The sequence below is a fragment of a genome (assembly GCF_019968985.1).
Source record: "MAG: Porospora cf. gigantea B chromosome Unknown PgB_NODE_79_length_45068_cov_179.88, whole genome shotgun sequence".
NCBI lineage: Eukaryota > Apicomplexa > Conoidasida > Eugregarinorida > Porosporidae > Porospora > Porospora cf. gigantea B.
In genome coordinates, this window is record NW_027179266.1 from 25367 (window position 1) to 45068 (window position 19702).

The following is a 19702-nucleotide window of genomic DNA, read 5'->3' on the forward strand; positions in this document are numbered from 1 at the left end:
CATGTACTTGCTTAAAAACAATAAAATTCATCATCAATGACGAGAGCTCCCGTAGAGATCCGTGTGTTTGATTTAAGCAATGGAGCGTGTCGGACCTGGTCACCTATCGTGTTGGGTCGTCGTTTGAACGGCATATGGCACACCGGTGTAATGATTTATGGCTATGAGTACTTCTTTGGGGGTGGAATCATCAAGATGAGGCCCAGGGCTGTGGACGAGACCTACGACATGTCACTCTACACTGTACATTTTCTGGGATTCACAGAGATATCGAAATCTGAACTTGAAAAGTACCTTGTTAGTATTGACAAGCTTTTTCAATCCGACAGCTACGATCTCACCACCTGGAACTGTAACCACTTTGCTGACCACATTTGTAAGTTCCTGCTGGGCAAGGGGATCCCCGATTATATTCTGGATCTACCGAAAGAAGTAGAAAAATCGCTAATGGGCAAGCTTATATTGGCCATCATTAAATCTCAGATGGACGCGCCGCCAATATCTGTGGAGGATAAGGACCACCCTAAGTACCGAATCAAAGCCAAGGAGGAGGAGCAGATAAGGCGCTTGAGACGGAAGTCGTGTCCCGGCGACATCAGTCCCAGAAAACCGACTCGAGTACGCGTTCGACGAACGTCAGACGATTCTCCCAACTGTGGCGATCGGCGAGAGGACCCCTTCGTCGTGTTCAGGCCTACAGCCAAGAAAGTGAGTTTAGATGTGGAGGTACTTGACGAGGCCAAGCCCTTCGGTCCGAGCCCGTTAGCTGATGCAGTTGTCAGCACTGTGCCTGAAAACAAGCCTAGGCGACACCGACGGCGGTCTGCTAAGGCTTAGAAGATATTTCAATGTAGTTAGCCAATCCGAATCTTTGAAGTGTGCATTCAGAAGGGTCTCGCAATTTTAATACGACCCCACAGCCACTACTCGGTGTAAATTCCATCCCATTAAACTATGAGAGTCATCAGCGCCATCCTCTGTGTTACTGTCCTGGCTCGCTTGAGCAAAAGCGACAGTAAAAGCGACAGCAAAAGCGACAGCAAGAGCAAGTTGGTGCCGATTCAGGATGCTGTTGCCTTCGAGTGCAAATGCAAGGACGGAACAAAGAGCTGCTGCGACGATTTAAAAATTTTGACGAAAAATTTATCTGCAGAGGTGAAGATCCAGATGGAGAATTAATTTTTATCTTATTTTGACAAACTAAACAAATCCTAGAGAAATTTCGTGACCCTTATCTTCACAGTCCGAAACTGACCCTTGAGAACCGGTACTGGAAGTAATTTTCTCGTGTAGGATTAAAAAAGGCATCCACTTCGATCTCCTCCGAGCTGGTCAGCACTGGAGTCGCCCGGTACGGCGCTGGAAATCGCCACAGGTCACGAGGTCTTGAGGCCTCGATACTTCGCGGTTTTGAAGCGTCGACTGCCCAGGTAATCTCTTCTAACTTGGTTCGGAAGTCGTGTAGCATGTGTGCACGTGTGCAAAGCGAAAGTGTATCCCATGTCGTCGATAACTGAGTTGTGTGATCTCTACGCTGAGGCGATCCGAAAACTTGTCGACAGTATCAGACAATGCAACCAAAGTGGGTATCTGGGTTCCGCCTTTTCGTCCCGTCTGCTCGGCCGCCCTGAACACGACAGACTAGCCATGATCGGCATGAACTACGTGAAGAACACTATCATGGACGCGTTGATGAAAAGCGTGCTGCCTTTGAGTCTGCCGTTCACCTGCCACACACCCGAGATCATGTATCATGCAGCCGCGTTGATGGCAGACGACGTCTGTCTCGGGCATGTCTACCTTTCACTGCGGCTTTTCGAGCTGGTTGAGGGATACACCACTGCGTTGGCCCCCGCCGAGGAGGCTGCTGTGGTTAAAGCAGTGGTGGGCGAGTTGGCGCTGCTCCTCGACAGTACAAGCGACTCTGAGCGAAGCCAAACCTTGGAACTCACACTCTCGAGGTTGATAGCATACATTCTGGAGAGTGGGCGTGACAGGTTAACATATGTCAAGGAAGTGGTGTTCCCAGAGTATCAAGGGCCTACAGCGGCCACAGTGCCAAGAGTGGAGGCCGCCAGGCCAAACGTCGCAGCGTCCGCCTCTCATCGAGGCGACGGATTGTTGGAGCAGCTGCTGATGCGCGGCAGCGTCGTTTCTACGTTGCAGCGCCTGAGACTCATGGCTAGCGCGAGCAGATGTGAGGCCATCTCGGTCTCCGTGTGCCGAACGGCCCCTCACATGTCAATTCTGAGGCAGCTGCATCTGACCAGAACGTTGGAATTGCTTGCAGGTTCCACCTCCAAGGGATCCAGCTTCGGTAGAGACTGCTCCGAAGCGCTTATTGCCGCCATTGAAGGCCTGGTCGAAGCATCAACCACCTGTTGGCACTTCGAGAACGACCAACAGCTGCAGGCCTTCAGGTCATGCGGTCTTCCCCACAGCCTAGAGGTACAGCTAACAGCACTCATGACTGACCGAGCCCACCCTGTCGCAGAATTCTGGGACGTCACCTCTTCCATGTTCTCCTCAGTGCTCTCCGCACCGTTATGGCTGCAGTCATACGGCAAGACTGCCCATATCCACTCCGACCTTCGGATGGCCATCGCTGATGACAGTCGAGGTGAGGCCTCTGGCGACATTTTGGTGCCACCTTACTATCGAGTGTCTATCAATGACAACGATCACAAGGCTGCAGTGAGGCAATTCAGAGAAGGCTCAACTCTACTTCCTGTCTCCGCTCGGGTGGATCTCGCTAATCTTGCCGCGGCTGGTCCTCTTGGATGACATCGCAGGGGATTGATATTACTTCTTCCTCTTCGAACATTCGATACCGTTCAGTTTCGTATCTGTTTCTGTGACTTCCGCAACGCTCACCGATTTCTGAACTTCCAAAGCCACAGGGCAGCTGTAGTGACGATGCTGGCGATCAGAAGGCCAACGACGACCCCAGCAGTTATCCAGGTTGAGGGCTGTTCAATAAGGCCGGTGATCTGCTTCAGAACGCCGCCTGAAACCTCCGTTACAACATACGGCACGCGTGGGATGCATAGCAGCGTAACGGGAGTCCAGGCACCCTTCTTACAGGTAGCCTGCTCGCATGACTCCCTCCCCACAGGCAACACCATTCCCTTCGCACAGCATACGGGTACGGTGGCCCAAGCGCCAGCCAACAATCGAACATCTCCCACTGTGTAGGCCGTGGTCAAAGTGACATTGTCTTTGGCCAGAACAGCGCGCACAGACGCAGCGATGGATACCTCCAGCTGCATCAGTCATATCTGGCCGCCTCACATCGAATGCGTCGCACAGGGTGACGCACTGCAGATTTGGACGGTCCCATACACCGTCCCTACAACGCAAAACCTCGTTCTCCATCAGAGACGTGTACCCTTCTCCACATTTAACCTGAACTGCGAAGTCATTCGTGGATACCGCTAGCATCCCTGAACCTGGTTCGAACGGCGGACAAGGCCTCCGACAGACAACTGAGGGCACGGACACCCATCTGCCGGCCGTGCAGGAGACAGCTCCCCGTGTGGCACCTTCTGAGACGGCCTCGGGCACACATGAGATCATTCCAGTAGGATCGATAAGGTAGTTGGAATCTGGGAAATCCGCTGACAGTCGCTGGGGATCACACTCCGCCGACAACTTAAGCATTACGCCTTCAGCGGGAATGTCCACGGCAGCTCCCACGGATACCGCCAAGAACGCCTCCAGTCGTGGAAGGTCTATGTCCTCAGGCCTCAAGTCCACGTTTAATTCCACATCCCAGAACGTCTGCTGATCGACGACTGCGAGGACGTCGCCATCCACCAGTCGGAAGTATGCGACCAGCCCTCTAGTGGTCTCACCAAGAGACCCAGATGTGGACACCGGAACCAGAACTGTTCGAGTTGAAGGACGGCAGTCAGACAACCAGGACCGCTCGCACAGTCCATCCAGTTGACCAGGGGACCAGTCGAGCTGGGCGTCACCAATGTACAGTGGATGTTCAGAGTCTACCAGCTTCAGCAGACGAAGCATCTCGAGAAGGTAGACTTGACAGCAACCCTGCAGTCTATTATCCATTGCCAGAGCGCACTCCTTGGAGCAGGAGAACGCCTCTTCAAACGGGTTACAGCTCGGTAGCACCAGTCCTTTAAGGTTGGCAAAGGTCGCCGGCACAATGTTTGCAGCTAAGCAATCCCGACCGTCCCAGTGGCATCCGGCGTTGAAGCATCCAAGATCGCAGAATCCGTCCCCTTTGAAGTCTCCGTCACATGTCTGAGCACATGGACTCGCAGGATCCCCAGTCTCAAACTCCACAACTCCATTAGCACTCCGGAGGAAGTCTCCGCAAAAGTAGCCATTGGTGTTCTGGAGGCACATAACTCGTGAAGCGGCTCGTAAGGTGACTCCTTGCACCATATGAAGCGGATAGCGCAGTAGCCTGCCATAATACTCCATTGCCACGCCGAGAGCTCCAGTCACCGCTTTGTAGCACTCCTCACAAGGGACTTCTACAAGGTCCCTATTTAACTTAGGAAGCTGGTTATGCAGCAGCAGCATCGAACTCTGGCAGGTCGTGCAGCCGTTCAGGTTCGTCTGAGTCCGGAGTGACACCAACTTGGAGTCGCACTCCATATGGCAGCTGGCGTCAAGAATTTCTTCGGCGTCTCGACCCAGTACGGCATTGGCTGCGCCCGCCTCTGCGGGGCCCTCTCCTATGAAGGCCACGTTCAATTGAGCGCGCGCAAATTCATAACGTAAGCGGTGGCGGGTGCAGGAGTGGTTTCCGCAGAGGGAGGCCAGAGTAGCCTTGTCCACGGAAATGAGCTCTAACGTATCCACTGGTATCGATTCTGTGAGGAACGAAGGCATGCAGTACTCGCCATCTGTAGGTGAATTGTCTATCAGGTCCCTGAAGGTGGCCGAGGCTAACAAGGTCTCCATGTACACAAGCCCTCGAACCTCCGCGATCTGCGCCCAGGGGGAGGTTCCAGCCCGGGAGCACCAAGCAGCCACCAACTCCTGGGCTGATGCCTGGACCTCGCACTCAGCCCACCTGTCCACCACTTCCACAGCTGCGCTGTAACAGTCACTGTGGCACCAGCTGTGGAAGGATGCCTGTTCCAAAGTGCCCCGGTACAGGAATAGACCACATGGTGTATCAAGGAACTCCACTAAGGCCTGCCGTAAGCCGCAGCAGCTGTGCTGAGCATAGGGATCCTCACAAACACCCTGAAGGGAAGAGGCAGCAGCAGTAGCGTGGGGCCGGAGCAAGAACCTGGTGTTAGAGGACGGGGTCACGAGCCTGTCTGGGTCAAACAGGTCACCTGTACGGAATTGGCCGACTGCGGCGTAGAACAACGACTGAGGATGCATATATTTCCCACCATGGTCCAATGAACTCCATTCCTCAGCAGTTATGACGGCAGGAGTGATGCTCAAGGACCACGCCACCTCACCTGCATGAACCTTTCCCGCCTCAAATAGCTCGGATGCACGTGGCGCCGAAATAGCCATGGATTCCTGGTGGAAGACCAGAGCTGAAAGCCCAGAAGTCTGAGCCTGCATCAACCATCGACCAAAAAGACGGGTACTGCTGGTTTGCAACTGGCGAGCTGCCCCATCGTCTAAAAATAGGTCCAGCTGGAAGCATCTGCCTGGAATCCACCGGAAGGAGGTTGGACTCATCTCGTAGAACCTAGATCTGGCTCCCGCGCAGTCGTCGCAAGTGACAGGGCAGACATCTGCGACTATCGAGAGGGCGGATATAGTGCTTGGTAGAGACACGGATTGCTCCTTCGCGATGACGTCGAGCCGCTTGCTGCACCCCATCATTTTCAGAAGACCACAGGTGACTCCCAGCTCTTGAAGCTGCTTTTGGTCCTCGCAAACCCAACGTTGGGACTGCATAGCGACGACGTCGCATGAACCGCCTCGCACGACTCGAGAGTTTGGAAGATCAGAGGTGACCACATTAGAGGTGAACTCGAAGAAGTCCTGTCCAAGCTGGGAAACACCAGCTGCACCTATAAAGTACAGCGTGAGGGCGTTAGTCTCGACCGTCGCCTCCTTGCACACAATCTGCGGCTCGGTCCACGAGCCATCCCGGCAGGAAATGCTCTGATCGACGTCAATCGTCTCCAAAACAGCAGTTCCACGGCACGATAGCAGACGTGTGGACCCATGTTGCAGACCTGTGCCCTCCAGCCTAAATCGCGAGTGTAAAGGTTTCAACCCCGAAGGGTTGCACGAGCTGCAAGGTCGGCAAGGGCCTCCGCAGTCCACATCCTCCTCCTGACCATTCACGAATCCGTCAACACACGTGGGCTGCTGGCAGGCTCCGCAGTGTTCTAGACAGACAGCGCGTAGCTGCTTCTCGCCTACCACCTCCAGCATGTTCAATGCCGCCTCGTCGGTGATGAAGCGAGAAAACTCCGCCATACGTGTCAAACAGCCACGCGAACCCAGCACTGCCAACTCCGAACACCCCACCCCGAAGCCAGCCACGAGAGGGGAGTCCCCGCAATCCTCCACGGCGGACCCCACCAGGCAGAGGCCGCATGTGGCAGGACAGAGATCGCGAATCAAAGTGGAACCTGGGACGTCGGAATTGGCGAAGACGTGGTCCAGAGAGTCCAAGGCTTTGTTGCAACTGTTAGACCGTAGCAGGTTCAAACACGACTCACTTAGCAAGGCGCTGGCTGCGGTGTCCCGGCACTCTAGGCCAGAGGTGGCGGCCTCACAAGCATCACAGGAATTCCGGCAAACCGACTTCACCAGGACATCTGGATCGAACCACGAAGGAAAAGGTCGCAAACTGAAGAAGTAGGCGTTCTTGAGTGGCGTGTCGCAATGATCGTACAGCAGTAGATCCTCACAACTCGTCTTCCAGCCCTCAGCTACCATGGGTGAGTCCAGACACTTCCCAGCCTCTGGACACAGGCCACAGCTCTGGACACATACATTTTTGACTCGAGTTCCTTTGGGCACATGATCCGGTACCGGAGAGCCTGAAGCCTCCGCCAGCTCCGTCAGCAGAGTTTCACACGAGTATGCCTTTGTGACCTCGTCGCAGGAGGCCGTCTCTTCAAACTGAGCATTGTTGATGCAGGGATCTCCGGGAAGAAGAAGACCCAGTTCCTCACACGAGCCACAAGTCAGCGCGCAGGCATGCAGGATCTTGTAGTCTCGGTAGGCTTTTGGGATCTCCTGATCGGAAGGCAGATCAGCCAAGTACAGGTCGCATGTGTCAAAAAACATCTACATCACAAGATTGGTGAGGTCTTACGAATAGCTGCTGGCAGGAGTAACCGCTGATATCGTGGATCAGAGGGGAGTCCTCGCAGAATATGGGCAAGTCAGGTTGGTCGTCAGGTTTTGTAGTGGGAGATGCCACGTCAGCAGCAGTTAAAATTCTCCGGACACGTGGAGATAAGCACGCCTTGCAGGTCAGGGGGCAGACGTCTACAACTCGCAAGGTAGGGAGCAAGTTAAGCGGAAGCTCCGAGCTCAATTCACCAAGCTGCCTCAAGCACGACGGATCTTCTCCTGCCAGCGACGCACATGTAGTGCCGGCCAATAGAACGGCGGGATCGTTGAAGCACGGGTCAGCCACTGTTTGCGGCTCGACCTCCCTCGCAAGACAGTCGTCTCCATCGTCTTCGCAGACATCGTTCATGCATTGGGAATCGCAGTAACCATTGTTAACGAACCACTGAGGGCACCCCGGGGCACAGGAACGGCAGAGGCCGCAGGACTGCGGGCATACATGCTTGACCTGTGAGTCTGGTTGTATGACGCAAAACTAACCTACTGGAGTTGAGGTAATCTGGCAGCTTATTTCCGCTGGAAGCAAGGTGGTAGTTGCATCCCACGGACTGTGCTAACTGTTCGCAGGTGAACCCTGCAATGTCCGCCACTTCTGCTTGATCCTCGCAAAAAATCGGCGAGAGGTTGCGGTCACGCCAAACGTAAGAAGGCAGAGCATTGCCCTTTTGAGCTGCGTCTGCCGCTTCCTTGGTGAGGCACTGAACCTGAGGTACATCGATGGGCACTCCATCCCTTGTCCAGGTGTCCAGGCACCATGGTTGGAAACCCGCATTCATCGGACTCTCGCAGGTGCCCCCCGACGCCGTGACCGTTATTTCCCCACTGCGAAAGTTCCAACTCGCCTCCTCCAATTCCACTACATTCTGGAACAGTTCAAAGCGAAGCAGGTTGGGAACGCGGCCGTAGAAGCCGTCCAACTCATTGAGGCCTTGCACGTGCAAGTAGGGACATGGGTCCTCAGAGCACGTGAAAGCAGTGGTCGGCATCTGGTCCACAACTAGAAGTCCTTTGGACTGGCACAGCACCGAAGTCTTCGACAGGACCGCCGATCCCTCGAAGACGTTAAACGGTTCACATGCCAGTTCCGCTGACCCACCAACGTTAAGATACTTCACAGCCGGCGTCACGAGCACGTCCAGCTCCGACAAGTCGCAGTCTCCGCCGCAGTCTCCAAGGTCAAACTGGCACCCTTCCACGTTGCAGGCTGCCTCGCACACCCCATTGCCTGCATCCCGCAGCTGGCACTCGGACGCGCACTCGTCGCAAGCCCCACAGGTCACCGGACATGCATCCTTAACTCGGACCTCGTCGGGAATTGATTCCGGAAAACTGAAACCATTTCGCTGAGCCACCAGTGCGATTTTTTCATCGCAGCCGAAATTTTTCAGCAGTAGGCATGTCGCCACGCCATCAGTGACCTCCTCTATGAGGCTGGAGTCTTCACAAGGTCCCGGACACCTCTGAAGCCCGCAACCTCTACGTTCCTTTGTTGGAGGGCACGCCTTACCTCCGGGCTGAGCATCGCGTTCAATAATTCGGGTCCGGTGCTGCGTTGCTCCTCCGCACTCAACAGGACAGGGGTCCCACGCGCTCCAGTCCGAGACGACGCAATCCTCGTCACGGACCCCAGCCACGCAGGGCTCTAGATTGCACCGTCTGCTCTCAAAAAGCGGTGGGCACCCCTCTCCTCCGTTTATCGGAGTGACGGTCACCATTCGCCCCCTAACCTGGTCACCACCGTTGCATTTTCGGGAGCACAGACTCCACGGACTCCATTCAGAGACGCCACAATCCAATTCGCAATCCGACACGAGGCACGCTCTGGTTTCGATCAGAGACGAAGGGCAGGGCCTACCTCGTTGAGGGGCGACGTCTATGGTCTTGGACCTTGAGGTGCGGCCAGCTCCACAGGCCACAGAACAAGCTGACCAGTCACCAAAACGTCCACTCCACTGACAGTCCACAGGACATTCACTCACTTCCCCGCAGACAGAGCTCTCCACGGAGTCCTTCGTACAGTCTCCGTCGACCCAAAGATCCCTAAATCGGTGTCGATACGCGTTACCCGCAGCGCAGTCGTTCTCGCATTCGGTCCAGTCCGACCAATCAGACCACATGCAGTCCGTACAAGGCTCTGGGTTGCAAGGCCGGGTCTCCACCAAGGGCGGGCAAGCCGCAGTGCCAGCGGTGATCTCTCGAGAGCGCAGCTGACTTCCGCCGCCACACGGAGCATCACATTCGGACCAGTCTGACCACTCAGTCGTCTCGCACGGCATCTCGCATTCCATTCCGACGCATTCAGATTCAAGGCGAGTGGCTACACACTCTGTTGGCCCCGATTTCAAAGACCTCTCGCGGTACATGAAGCCCTGGCCACAGGTCTCGCTGCAGGTACTCCAGCTGCCCCACTCCGAGAAGTCACAAGCCAAAGGGCAGGTATTAGTGTGGCAGGTCAGTTTTTCCACCTCTTCTCGTTCACCAACCAGTCTCTTGCGGGTGGTGTGGCCCCCACCACAGTTGGCTGTACACGCAGACCAACTTGACCAGCTACCGGGAAGTTCAACATCTGAAGAACAAGTGCCGTTGGAGCAGGGACGACTCTCGGTCCGCAAAAGTTCACAGGAAGATGGACCACGGAGGAGGGATTGATGCCTCTCGGTCTGCGACTCGCCGCATTCGGCACATTCAGACCAGTCGGTGAAGTCGGAGTAGACGCATCCTGATTCCTCGCACTCCACGACGCAGTCTTCGAGCTCCTCAAGCGGAGGGCACGCAGCGCCACTTCCCGCAGGCGGAGTTACCACGACTCTAGATCGCCGTCGAAAACCCCAGCCACAACTAGCTGGTCCAGCACACGAGGACCATTCTGACCATGCTCCTACAATGCAGTCCTGAGAACACACCCCTAGGAAGCACTGCGCCACCACACGGGTCTCACCACATGCGCGTCCCACACCTTTTGGTTCCACGAGCACGGATCTTGTGCTGGGTCACGCTGCCACCGACCCTCACGCCTCCACTTCTCCCACCCCACAAGTGGGACAGTCTGTGAATCCGGTCCATTCCGACAGTTGGCAATGGACTCCGCACTCGAATTCGTTGCAGTCACGCTGCTGGACAAACTCCAAAGCGAAGTCCCCAGTACACTGTTTAGAGATGCTTCAATGCTCACGTCCTCCATGTTGCCTTGCTTCAACATCCTCTGACGGGACCGCGTGCCTCCACCGCAAGGAGAGTTACACTCCGACCAGGCCGACCAGGCAGACAGGTTTCCCGAGCTACATGTGGCAGACAGAGCGTCCAGCCGACGCGAGACAGTGAATTGGAGTCCCAGCACTCACTGTCCTCTAGAGCGTCGGTGCAGGGCTCTACATTACACGACCGGGTCTCGAAGAGATCTCCGCAGCCAGCCCCACCATTCAACGGCACTGCCAGAATGTCTCGGCTACGCCAAGTCTCTCCTCCACCGCAGAGCACGTCGCAAGCCGACCAGGTCGACCACTCTGAAAGCTGACAGTCGGTTCGACAGCTCTGTTGAAGACAGGGCCTGGTCTGTTCCAGCGAGAGGCACTGTTTCCCTCCGTGCATAGCAGGGGAAACCACCTCTCGAGCCCTAGACTGCTCCCCGAAACCACAATCCGCCGAACAAGGCGACCAATCCGAAAATTGCCCAGGCTGGCAGTCCGTTGGGCAGATTACGTCCTTGTTACACCCGGAACGAGTCTCTGAGAGTGGCGGGCAGTCAGCACCATCCAAGCTGGGTTGCTGGACAACTACTCGTGTCCTCGTCTCAGTTCCACCGACACCCAACTCTCCAAGATCACACGGCAGCGAGCACTGGCCCCATTCTGACCATTGACCCACTGTGCAGTCGGTAGCCCAACAATCCCCAGCATCGAACTGACACTCAGGCACGTTGCATTCGGCCTCGCAGACCCCGTTCCCAATGAACCACAGCGCGCATTTGGGTGCACACAGCTCACAAAGACCGCAGGTGGTCGGGCATGCGTCCGCCACGCGTCTCTTAGAGAACTCCGCAGGGAGCCTACTGATGTCCATCCCCCGACTTTCAGCTAGGTCTTTCAGAACGACATCGCAGCCAGCCCCCACGAGGTTCATGGTCAAGAGGCGGCAGGAGTAGCCCATGTCAGCCACCATTTTGTTGTCCACGCACGGAAGGCCGAGACCGCTGACGGGGATCTCCACTATGCCACCACTGCCATCCGGCCTCCGGTCACGGTCACCCCGGGCAAACCCAACAGCCAGCATCGCTGTCGTCAGTTGCATTTTTTTTTTAATCACAAGCTATCCACTGTCATGCTACACCTAACAGCCTCTGCACCGACACCGCCACTGGCACCGGCAGAAGGCAATACTTGCCGGACAACGGACCTAACAACGGACTCGAGAACGTTCTCTAGGACATCCGTTTCACGGCACAATCACTTGCTATGTCATTGTTGTTAACTTGCGATAGATTGTCACACTACATCGTTACCCAGTCGTGAACGAGTTCCTGGTAGGCTGGTGGTGGCACCATCAGCTTCTTGTGATGGGTGAACTTTCGGGAGTGGATGTAGTGGTCATACTCATCCATAAACTGCTGCAGAACGGCGTCTCTGGTCTTACAGTTGAAATGTGGCTCAATGTTTTGCCTATAGGCTGATTGCGAGACATTCGACCCTCCATCCATAAACGAGTCGTAATCAAAAGCGGTCTTCATCTGAGGAGTCCACGACATCGAGTTCTGTCCGTGAGAGCCGGTCGAGTAATCGAAGAAACCTGAACCTCCGTTCATGTACTTAGAGTAGTCGAATCCACCCTGTTGAGGGCTTCCTCCTTGCTGTCCCCCCATGTACTTAGAGTAGTCGAATCCACCCTGTTGAGGGCTTCCTCCTTGCTGTCCTCCGACGTACTTAGAGTAGTCGAATCCACCCTGTTGATGACGTTCGTCAGCCTTGGTCTCAGGCTTCTCATCAGGCGTTTCATCAGACTTCTTAGGCGTTTCATCCGACTTTTCAGACTTCTCAGGCGTTTCATCCGACTTTTCAGACTTCTTAGGCGTTTCATCCGACTTCTCAGGCGTTTCATCAGACTTCTCAGACTTCTTTCTAGGCTTCTCCTCAGACGTCTCAGAGGCATCCTTATGCGAAAGAGCCCTCAACTGTCTCTGATTCGGTACATTGTGCTCTGTTTTGAGCTCCTGCACATTGTCCCCCCAGCGGTCCTTGGTAGTCGATCCAGTCGCTTTCTCCACGATGATGGGCTCCGTCTCAGGATGGTCCTTCAGCATGGGCCACTGTTGTCCGTACTGTGTCAGATTTGGGTCAGGAAACCTTTCTTGGGGGAGGCCATACCAGGATCCAGGCTTCACCTTCCCGAACTCCACAGATCTATGGGAGGGAGCACTCTGTTCTGTTTTGAGCTCCTGCACATTGTCCCCCCAGCGGTCCTTGGTAGTCGATCCAGTCGCTTTCTCCACGATGATGGGCTCTGTCTCAGGATGGTCCTTAAGCATGGGCCACTGTTGTCCATACTGTGTCAGATTTGGGTCAGGAAACCTTTCTTGGGGGAGGCCATACCAGGATCCAGGCTCAAGTCTCGTTGCAAGTCGTGTAGTTTGGGGCGAACCGGACTCGTAAGCTTTCCAATCAAAGTCGGATTCCACAGCTGACGGAGGGGCGACATGAGTAATAGCAGAGTCCAGCAACGTCATCATGTCCACATGGAGGCGGTAGTCTCCAGCTGCGATGACGCGACTTTCGTAGACTTTTCCTCCGCAATTCACAACGGTGGACACCGGAAGCAGAATTGCGGCAAGGCCTAGACTGTTCGCTTCAAACGTCAGCTTCAAGCACACCCCGTCCGTTCCCTGACGAGGGGACACAACCATATATAGATGCATTGTACGTGCGACCATCGCCTTCAAAAACGTATGCTGCCCACCCCCAAATTTCAGCAGTGGCACCGACGCAGCTACCAGAGAGGACAAGTGGTTCCAGGTTGCAGAGGGATCTCCGTTGTAGGTTGCCCACATCAGATGTCTCTCATCATCCAGTATGTTGCTTACAACTGGCGACAAGTTATCATAGGCGTCGAGAAGATTTTCAAATGGATTGGGGATGTTGGGAAGAGATTGGGATTGAAGGCTTCGAAGGTTGTTGTGTGGCTTCTCGAGCGCCTTTACAGTTACACCAAAATGCATCCCCTGCACGTTGAGATCCGCCACCTTTACGTAGCTGTACTGGGAAGGGCACTGGGCTTGCAGGAACGTAGTAAGCTTCACAAGACTCGGCGAGAGGCAGACCTCAGCACAGAGGTTGGTCTTGAGGATGGAGACATGAGCGCACCTCTCGTCAGGAGACTTGTGGACGAATGCAGCATTGAGCTTGACTGCGAAATCGATCCAAGATTCCGCATCGGCAATGATTGCATCCACAGGAGACAAATCCTTCTCCGCCTGCAGCTGTGCGTCGCGGTCGCCTGTTACGTAGCGAACTAAGTTGTACCACGAGTACCTCAGATCTTGCCATCCGTCGCTGAATGCGGTAAGGGACTCAACGGCGGGAGCAACGTCGCTGAAGTTGTGACCTTGGCTTGACACCGCGGCCAGGAATCGCGAATTGTTCTCAGCGACGACTTTCTTCGCCACCTCCCGCTGGCGGAGTTCGCCTTGAGATGCCTTCTTGATGGTGACGACGGCAGCCAACTTGCTGGTGAAGCTCCCATGAGTGAAGGGTAGTTTCACCTCCTCACGCACGACCCCTGCCTCGTGGTTGCAAGGACCTTCCCTCATCAATGCGAGATTTGCTAATGCTGGGCTGTTGCACGCCTGAACACACGCAGATACGCCTGTCAGCGCAGTAAACTCCACGTGCTGCATCCTGCAGGCATGTGACTCAGCACCAACACCAGTTACGCCTTGGAGGAATCGACTCCAGGTCTTCAGAAAAGAGTCCACGTCGTCAACGTGCGTCGCTGCGAACTCTTTCAAACTCTTTGCCAAGGAGGCCATATTCAGACCTGGCTCGTGGGTAGGTCCGAAATAGATTCCCCCGCCCCCCCCAAACTGCAAGTGAGCTCCGTTCGGGAGATCCGCGCCGCCACCCCCTCCAAAATTGAATCCCAAAGGCTGGCCATCGGGTCCAATAATGGGTCGAAGCCACGGCTGCACTTCTCGTGATGCCGATAGAGCAACGAGAAGGCTGATCATCGTCCGCATTCGTAAGATCTGCTAATTATTCTTCAAATTTCATCCCACATGGCTACCGTAAGAATTAGAGGCCTCATTAATGCAGGCTGACGACTATTATGACTACTTGTACAAAGTAGTACTCATTGGGGACTCGGGAGTAGGCAAATCCAACCTCCTATCGCGGTTCACACGAGACGAGTTCAACAAGGACACGAAATCTACCATTGGAGTGGAGTTCGCCACGAAGTCGGTCCCTATTGACGATAAAGTGGTGAAAGCCCAGATTTGGGACACTGCTGGACAAGAGCGATATCGAGCTCTAACATCAGCGTACTATCGCGGAGCGGTAGGTGCGGTGATCATCTACGACATCACCCGAGAGAGCAGTTTTAACAACGTAGTACGTTGGCTGAAAGAACTACGGGACTATGCTGACCCTAACATTGTGATTCTGCTGGTCGGGAATAAGGTGGACCTGGAGCCAGATCGAACTGTGAGCAAGGCCGGAGCTATGACGTTGGCCACCGAGGAAGGGATGGCCTTTATTGAGACCTCTGCGCTCAGTGCGTTGAACGTAGAGACAGCGTTTCAACGAATTCTAACTGAGATCTTCAAGAAGCGCAAGGATCGTCGGTTGGAGAACGGAGATGCGCGGTCTCCACCTCCACAATCGGGTGAAAAGATCACGCTTACGCACGACGAGAAGAAGCAGAAGAGCTGCTGCGTGTGATCGTTTTAAAATTGCATGTGCTGCTTGTGTCGGAACAAGGATGCTGGGTGGTTTAAAGTTGGACCCATGTCAGAACGTTCTAAAGCGATCCTAAGCGGTGCATTAATCTGTTTCATCCCTGATTCTAGGTGTTTACTGCGAAAGGGAAACGAGCGTTGAATCTCGTTCCAATATCCTCCAAAGGGCGACATAATTGTGCTACGCTTCGTTTTGACTATGAACCTTATGCGTTTCCGGCGCATATCAACAGATTGATGCGGATGTCTGCTTATTAGAAGAGCTGCTGCGTGTGATCGTTTTAGAATTGCATGTGCTGCTTGTGTCGGAACAAGGATGCTAGGTGGTTTAAAGTTGGGCCTATGTCAGAACATTCTAAAGCGATTAAAGCGCATCTTCAGAAAGCAGGTGTTGGAAACTATCGGCATCTCCCACCTGTGTCAAACTCGACAGTAGCGAGGAGACAGAATGACTTTTTAACTGCTGAATGTTGCGGATGTCTGCTTATTAGAAGATATGCTGCTCACTCTCCAATATGGATCTCTCCTCGAAGTGAGAAAATACCATCTCTCGTTCCGCGAGACTACAAGCGACCCACTGAATGAGCAACTTGAAGCAAGGATCTCCTTTATAAGCGCCGCACCCCCAGTTTCCCGTCGCAAACGGCACCTTGTGGGACGGCTGCAACTTGTCCAGCAAGAAGCCGTTCTCGGGCAGACCCACCGAACCTCCTATGCCAGCTAGGCACTTAGATAGTTCCCTGTAGACACACGTAGATGAGTACTGCTCCGGGGGCAATCGGCGGCCACTGAATTTGAGAGCGTCAATAGCCACAACCTGCGTGAACCACAAATCCACCACTCACGACGGAAGACAGCATCGGAAATACCATCAAGGGGTCCCCTGCCAACAGGCTCACGCAGCGGAGTGGTTTCGAAGTGGCGGCCAGCGCAGAGTGTTTGTGGATGCCTTGACAGGTGAACCCGTTACGATAGCCGCTGTAGTGCACTAACTGCCTGGTGCCTACGACGACCACCGCCTCCCGGGGTTGGAGCACAGGTTCGATCGCCATCGTTACGAGGAGTTCAGGATTCGTGACGAATAGAATCTCTTCCTGCACGCAGCCGAAGCCCAGAACAGCACCACCCAACCACGGGCAAGCGAAATCCGCATGCAAGGCGCCACTTCTGTCCTCAATCTTCTGCTCGCTGAAAGTCACTGGCGTGAGTTCCACGCCCCGAGAAAATCTGTTTGCCCTCGACCATGTCCTCACGCATCCTTCTCAGGATTCGTCGTCAATTCTCGGCGCATTATTATGATGCCCCGGTTGAGCTCACACCACGAAGAACTCCGAGACGAATCAAATCCAGGTTGCTGCCATTCGTGCAGCAGGTTAACGCACACAGCGCATCTTTCAACCAGATACGTAAAAAGGCAAACGTACTTCTGAGTCATCGACTTCTTCGAGGCCTTGAGACGATGGAAGCATAACCCTGGCACCTTGTAAGTGACGCCATCCGTTACTGGAAAGCTAAAGAGTCCCCGAAGTACCTGATTGACATACATATGCACGCTCACCACGACGAACGCCTGAAGTGCAGTGAGCACGTATACCGTTTTCGTGTGAACGAAGTCGTTGCAAGGTTCGATCTCACGCCCTAAGAGGTTGAATCTGTGCAAGTCCACAGCTAGTCGGCCTGCCTGCCAGGCAACGCTCTCCCATTCCAAGGGAGGAAGCTCCCGCAGATCTATATCCAGTCTAGGAACTTGCACTCCACATTCAACGGTGGAACCAGATGGATCCAACGGCGAGAAGAGGCGAGCTGTCTCCTCAAGCAGCACCGCCATGACAGGTGACAGGTGCTTTACCTGCTTCCGCAGCCTCTCAGGCAACCGAGGCCCCCACGAGTCAGTTCGACAGAAAAGGGGGCGCAGGTGCCGAAGATTGGGGTCGTCAGCCTGCAGGTGGCGTGCAAGTTCGCCAGCGTAGAGAGCCCGTATAAGAGAAGAGTGGCTAGCACCGTAGCGACTGCTAACCGGAAACGCAGTTATGGGCATGGGAGAAAAAGATGGACTTTTTAGGAAAGATGCAAAGCATGCCTTCTGGAAGGAGCGGCAAATTGAGGTGCACTATGCACAAGCCTACTATGCCGAAGCACCTGCCAGTCGCTGACTGGCGAGAAAGGCTTCGTTCCACCTTCAAGTCGAACCTCAAACCTCAGCCCAGTCTTCCTGTGGCCCACGGGCCACTTCATCAGTCTGTCGCAACTCAAACCCCACCAAACCAGCTGCCGACCACCATCCTTCCCCTGCTCCCCCCGCCAGTATTGGGGCATTGGCGGCCTTTACCTGTGCCTGTGCCCGTGCCCACACCCTGTAGGTGCGTTCAGGCGTCACCTCCATTGCCTCAACATTATTGTCCACGACAACAGTCGTCTCCAGCGTCATCAAAACAGGAGGTTCTCTTGGCCCTGCATGGCCAAGGATCGGTTCCATCCATGCAGCAGCTAAAATCTCTCTTCCATCGAGAAGCAGCCGGATCCAGCAGCACATCTGATGACGAAACCAGCTCTTCTGGAAGCACCATCTACACAGAGACTGACTCGGAGTACAGCGACGACAGCGAATACTACGACGAGGAGCCTGAGGACACCCCAGACCCGCCACCAGTGCCGTCGCTTCCCTCAATACCCGCGCTCTCCCTGGATATACCTGGTCCTCCCGCCGACGCTCACCTTGCCACCCCCAAGCCAGCCTCGGGGCCTGCCCCTGTCGAGATCCAGGTGCAGTCACCCACGCCTATGTCGCCAGACACGGCGGACAGGCCCACAGGCATTCGAACACGGGGTGGTTTTAAACGCACGGAGGCTCATAGGGACGCTCCCTCCGACTCACAGCGGTCGTTGCGGTCTTCAAAGTCTCCGCAACAGTCATTCCGGTCTTCAAAGTCTCCGCGACAGCCATTGGAGTTTGAGTCGGAATCTGGGACCCAGGTCCACAAGTCGGAATCTGGGACCCAGCTCTACAAGTCTGATTTGGCCGACGACGAGCTCCTATGGCCTTGCATGTCGTTTGGCTCTCGTTGGCAAAAGTTTACTGAGTGGGAGGAGCGGAAACGACTACGGCAACTCGAGCTCCTGAGGAAACGTCGAGAACGTGATCTGTTCTCTTTGCCAGAGCACCGCTCTGCCTTTCCACGAATTCGAGACGACACCAGTCAGCCCACCACAGGTCGGCGAGGAGCTGCCATCAATCGCGTGTGGAGCGAGTGCAAGAGGACTTACGTGCGCCTTAACGCACAGCATCCTGAGTATCGGCGGCAGACTCAGAAGTCGACGAAAGCGGTCGACAAGCCTGTTGAGCTGCACCGAATGCGTCTAGCTCGTCAGGAGAGTAGTAGTCGCGTCGCTCGAATCGACTCCAGAGAAAGTCGGTCAGAAGATCTGGTAGAAGCCACGTCGGAAGCATACGCTCGATTAGCTCCTGAACACACCAAGAAGTTCCACGGGGCAGTCGAACAGCCGGATCAAACTCAGTCGGATCGAACTCAGCCAGATCAAACTCACTGCCACATTCGAGGATGTGCCGTGCTGAAGGAGATGCCACGTTGCTGTTGCCCACAGCCACTGTTGCCACCTTTGCCTCCACCACCGGCGTTCATGGTGCAACCGGGAGCTGTCACGGGGCTTTCGGCGGGAAACCAGGCCTGTTGCCCAGCGTATCCTCTCTGTCCTCAGGTTTGCAGCCAGCCCTGTCACCAGCCCTGTCACGAGCCCTGTCACCAGCCCTGTCACCAGCCCTGTCACCAGCCCTGTTATCAACCATGTCACCAGCCCTATGACCAGCCTACAGCTGCACTGGACTCCATATTACGAGACGTAAAGAAGCTACAAAGACGCAACCGAAGAGTCGAGCGGCGACTACGTACAGCTGCCGCCTCACCCCCACCAACCGCAGCTGTTCCCACACCACCAATGCAGGTCGAGCAAGTTCCACATCGTTTTGAAGATGACCAAGGCCGCACTCTTTTGGAATTCTCGAACCGCGACGGTCAGCCCCGTATTACGCTCAACTGCTATGTGCCGGCTTCCAGCTTCGACAATCCTAATGTGTAACCCACAAACGAGCTCATGAGCTCCTAATTTCATCATTTCAGTTAGTTTCAATGCGAGTACCCTTCTCAGCAAATGATGTCGACTTTACCCAAAAGATTGCTCGACAGCCTCAAGTAGGTACTGTTATTGGACAGATGAGTACGGCTGAACAGACCAGCTCAGGACGCGAGAACGTTGACGCCAAGAGCCTGAAAGGCATGTATCTCCCGGCTAAGAGAGACACAAGAGTAGTCACCTCCGATGTGACGAAGACGAAGGATACTAGTTTCGAAGACTTCTTTCTGAAGCGGGAGCTTTTGATGGGTGTGTACGAACAGGGGTTTGAGAAGTGCTCCCCGATCCAAG

At 54.8% G+C, this 19702-nt stretch overlaps 10 protein-coding genes across 15 annotated transcripts; 5 read left to right on the forward strand and 5 right to left on the reverse strand.

Annotated features, from left to right (window-relative positions):
• Positions 1 to 36: 36 nt before the first annotated feature.
• Positions 37 to 837, forward strand: KVP17_003164 (uncharacterized protein; the record flags this gene model as incomplete). The annotated part of the gene is made up of 1 exon (XM_068520153.1): positions 37 to 837. The coding sequence occupies one exon, from the start codon at positions 37 to 39 to the stop codon at positions 835 to 837; it is 801 nt and encodes a 266-aa protein (XP_068371748.1).
• A 117-nt stretch (positions 838 to 954) lies between these two features.
• Positions 955 to 1179, forward strand: KVP17_003154 (uncharacterized protein; the record flags this gene model as incomplete). The annotated part of the gene is made up of 1 exon (XM_068520137.1): positions 955 to 1179. The coding sequence occupies one exon, from the start codon at positions 955 to 957 to the stop codon at positions 1177 to 1179; it is 225 nt and encodes a 74-aa protein (XP_068371733.1).
• Positions 1180 to 1500: 321 nt separating this feature from the next.
• On the forward strand, positions 1501 to 2784 carry KVP17_003171 (uncharacterized protein; the record flags this gene model as incomplete). The annotated part of the gene is made up of 1 exon (XM_068520166.1): positions 1501 to 2784. The coding sequence occupies one exon, from the start codon at positions 1501 to 1503 to the stop codon at positions 2782 to 2784; it is 1284 nt and encodes a 427-aa protein (XP_068371758.1).
• Positions 2785 to 2870: 86 nt separating this feature from the next.
• On the reverse strand, positions 2871 to 9683 carry KVP17_003158 (uncharacterized protein; the record flags this gene model as incomplete). Of its 4 annotated transcripts, XM_068520145.1 has the most annotated exons (4): positions 2871 to 3263; positions 3292 to 7251; positions 7280 to 7776; positions 7805 to 9035. In XM_068520145.1, the coding sequence occupies 4 exons, from the start codon at positions 9033 to 9035 to the stop codon at positions 2871 to 2873; spliced, it is 6081 nt and encodes a 2026-aa protein (XP_068371740.1).
• Positions 9684 to 10512: 829 nt separating this feature from the next.
• On the reverse strand, positions 10513 to 11607 carry KVP17_003169 (uncharacterized protein; the record flags this gene model as incomplete). The annotated part of the gene is made up of 1 exon (XM_068520164.1): positions 10513 to 11607. The coding sequence occupies one exon, from the start codon at positions 11605 to 11607 to the stop codon at positions 10513 to 10515; it is 1095 nt and encodes a 364-aa protein (XP_068371756.1).
• A 199-nt stretch (positions 11608 to 11806) lies between these two features.
• Positions 11807 to 14542, reverse strand: KVP17_003168 (uncharacterized protein; the record flags this gene model as incomplete). 2 transcript variants are annotated; one of them, XM_068520163.1, is made up of 1 exon in its annotated part: positions 11807 to 14542. In XM_068520163.1, the coding sequence occupies one exon, from the start codon at positions 14540 to 14542 to the stop codon at positions 11807 to 11809; it is 2736 nt and encodes a 911-aa protein (XP_068371755.1). The 2 variants fall into 2 exon arrangements, with proteins under 2 accessions (XP_068371755.1, XP_068371754.1); XM_068520162.1 differs by having other exon boundaries at positions 11807 to 14335.
• A 70-nt stretch (positions 14543 to 14612) lies between these two features.
• KVP17_003161 (uncharacterized protein) lies at positions 14613 to 15245 on the forward strand (the record flags this gene model as incomplete). The annotated part of the gene is made up of 1 exon (XM_068520150.1): positions 14613 to 15245. One exon carries the CDS (start codon positions 14613 to 14615, stop codon positions 15243 to 15245), a length of 633 nt encoding a protein of 210 aa, XP_068371745.1.
• Positions 15246 to 15749: 504 nt separating this feature from the next.
• Positions 15750 to 17300, reverse strand: KVP17_003167 (uncharacterized protein; the record flags this gene model as incomplete). Of its 2 annotated transcripts, XM_068520157.1 has the most annotated exons (3): positions 15750 to 16079; positions 16108 to 16489; positions 16516 to 17300. In XM_068520157.1, 3 exons carry the CDS (start codon positions 17298 to 17300, stop codon positions 15750 to 15752), a joined length of 1497 nt encoding a protein of 498 aa, XP_068371752.1. The 2 variants fall into 2 exon arrangements, with proteins under 2 accessions (XP_068371752.1, XP_068371753.1); XM_068520158.1 differs by lacking the exons at positions 15750 to 16079; positions 16108 to 16489 and having other exon boundaries at positions 16512 to 17300.
• Positions 17301 to 17453: 153 nt separating this feature from the next.
• Positions 17454 to 17690, reverse strand: KVP17_003159 (uncharacterized protein; the record flags this gene model as incomplete). The annotated part of the gene is made up of 1 exon (XM_068520148.1): positions 17454 to 17690. One exon carries the CDS (start codon positions 17688 to 17690, stop codon positions 17454 to 17456), a length of 237 nt encoding a protein of 78 aa, XP_068371743.1.
• Positions 17691 to 17740: 50 nt separating this feature from the next.
• KVP17_003151 (uncharacterized protein) lies at positions 17741 to 19357 on the forward strand (the record flags this gene model as incomplete). The annotated part of the gene is made up of 1 exon (XM_068520132.1): positions 17741 to 19357. The coding sequence occupies one exon, from the start codon at positions 17741 to 17743 to the stop codon at positions 19355 to 19357; it is 1617 nt and encodes a 538-aa protein (XP_068371728.1).
• Between the last annotated feature and the right edge of the window lie 345 nt (positions 19358 to 19702).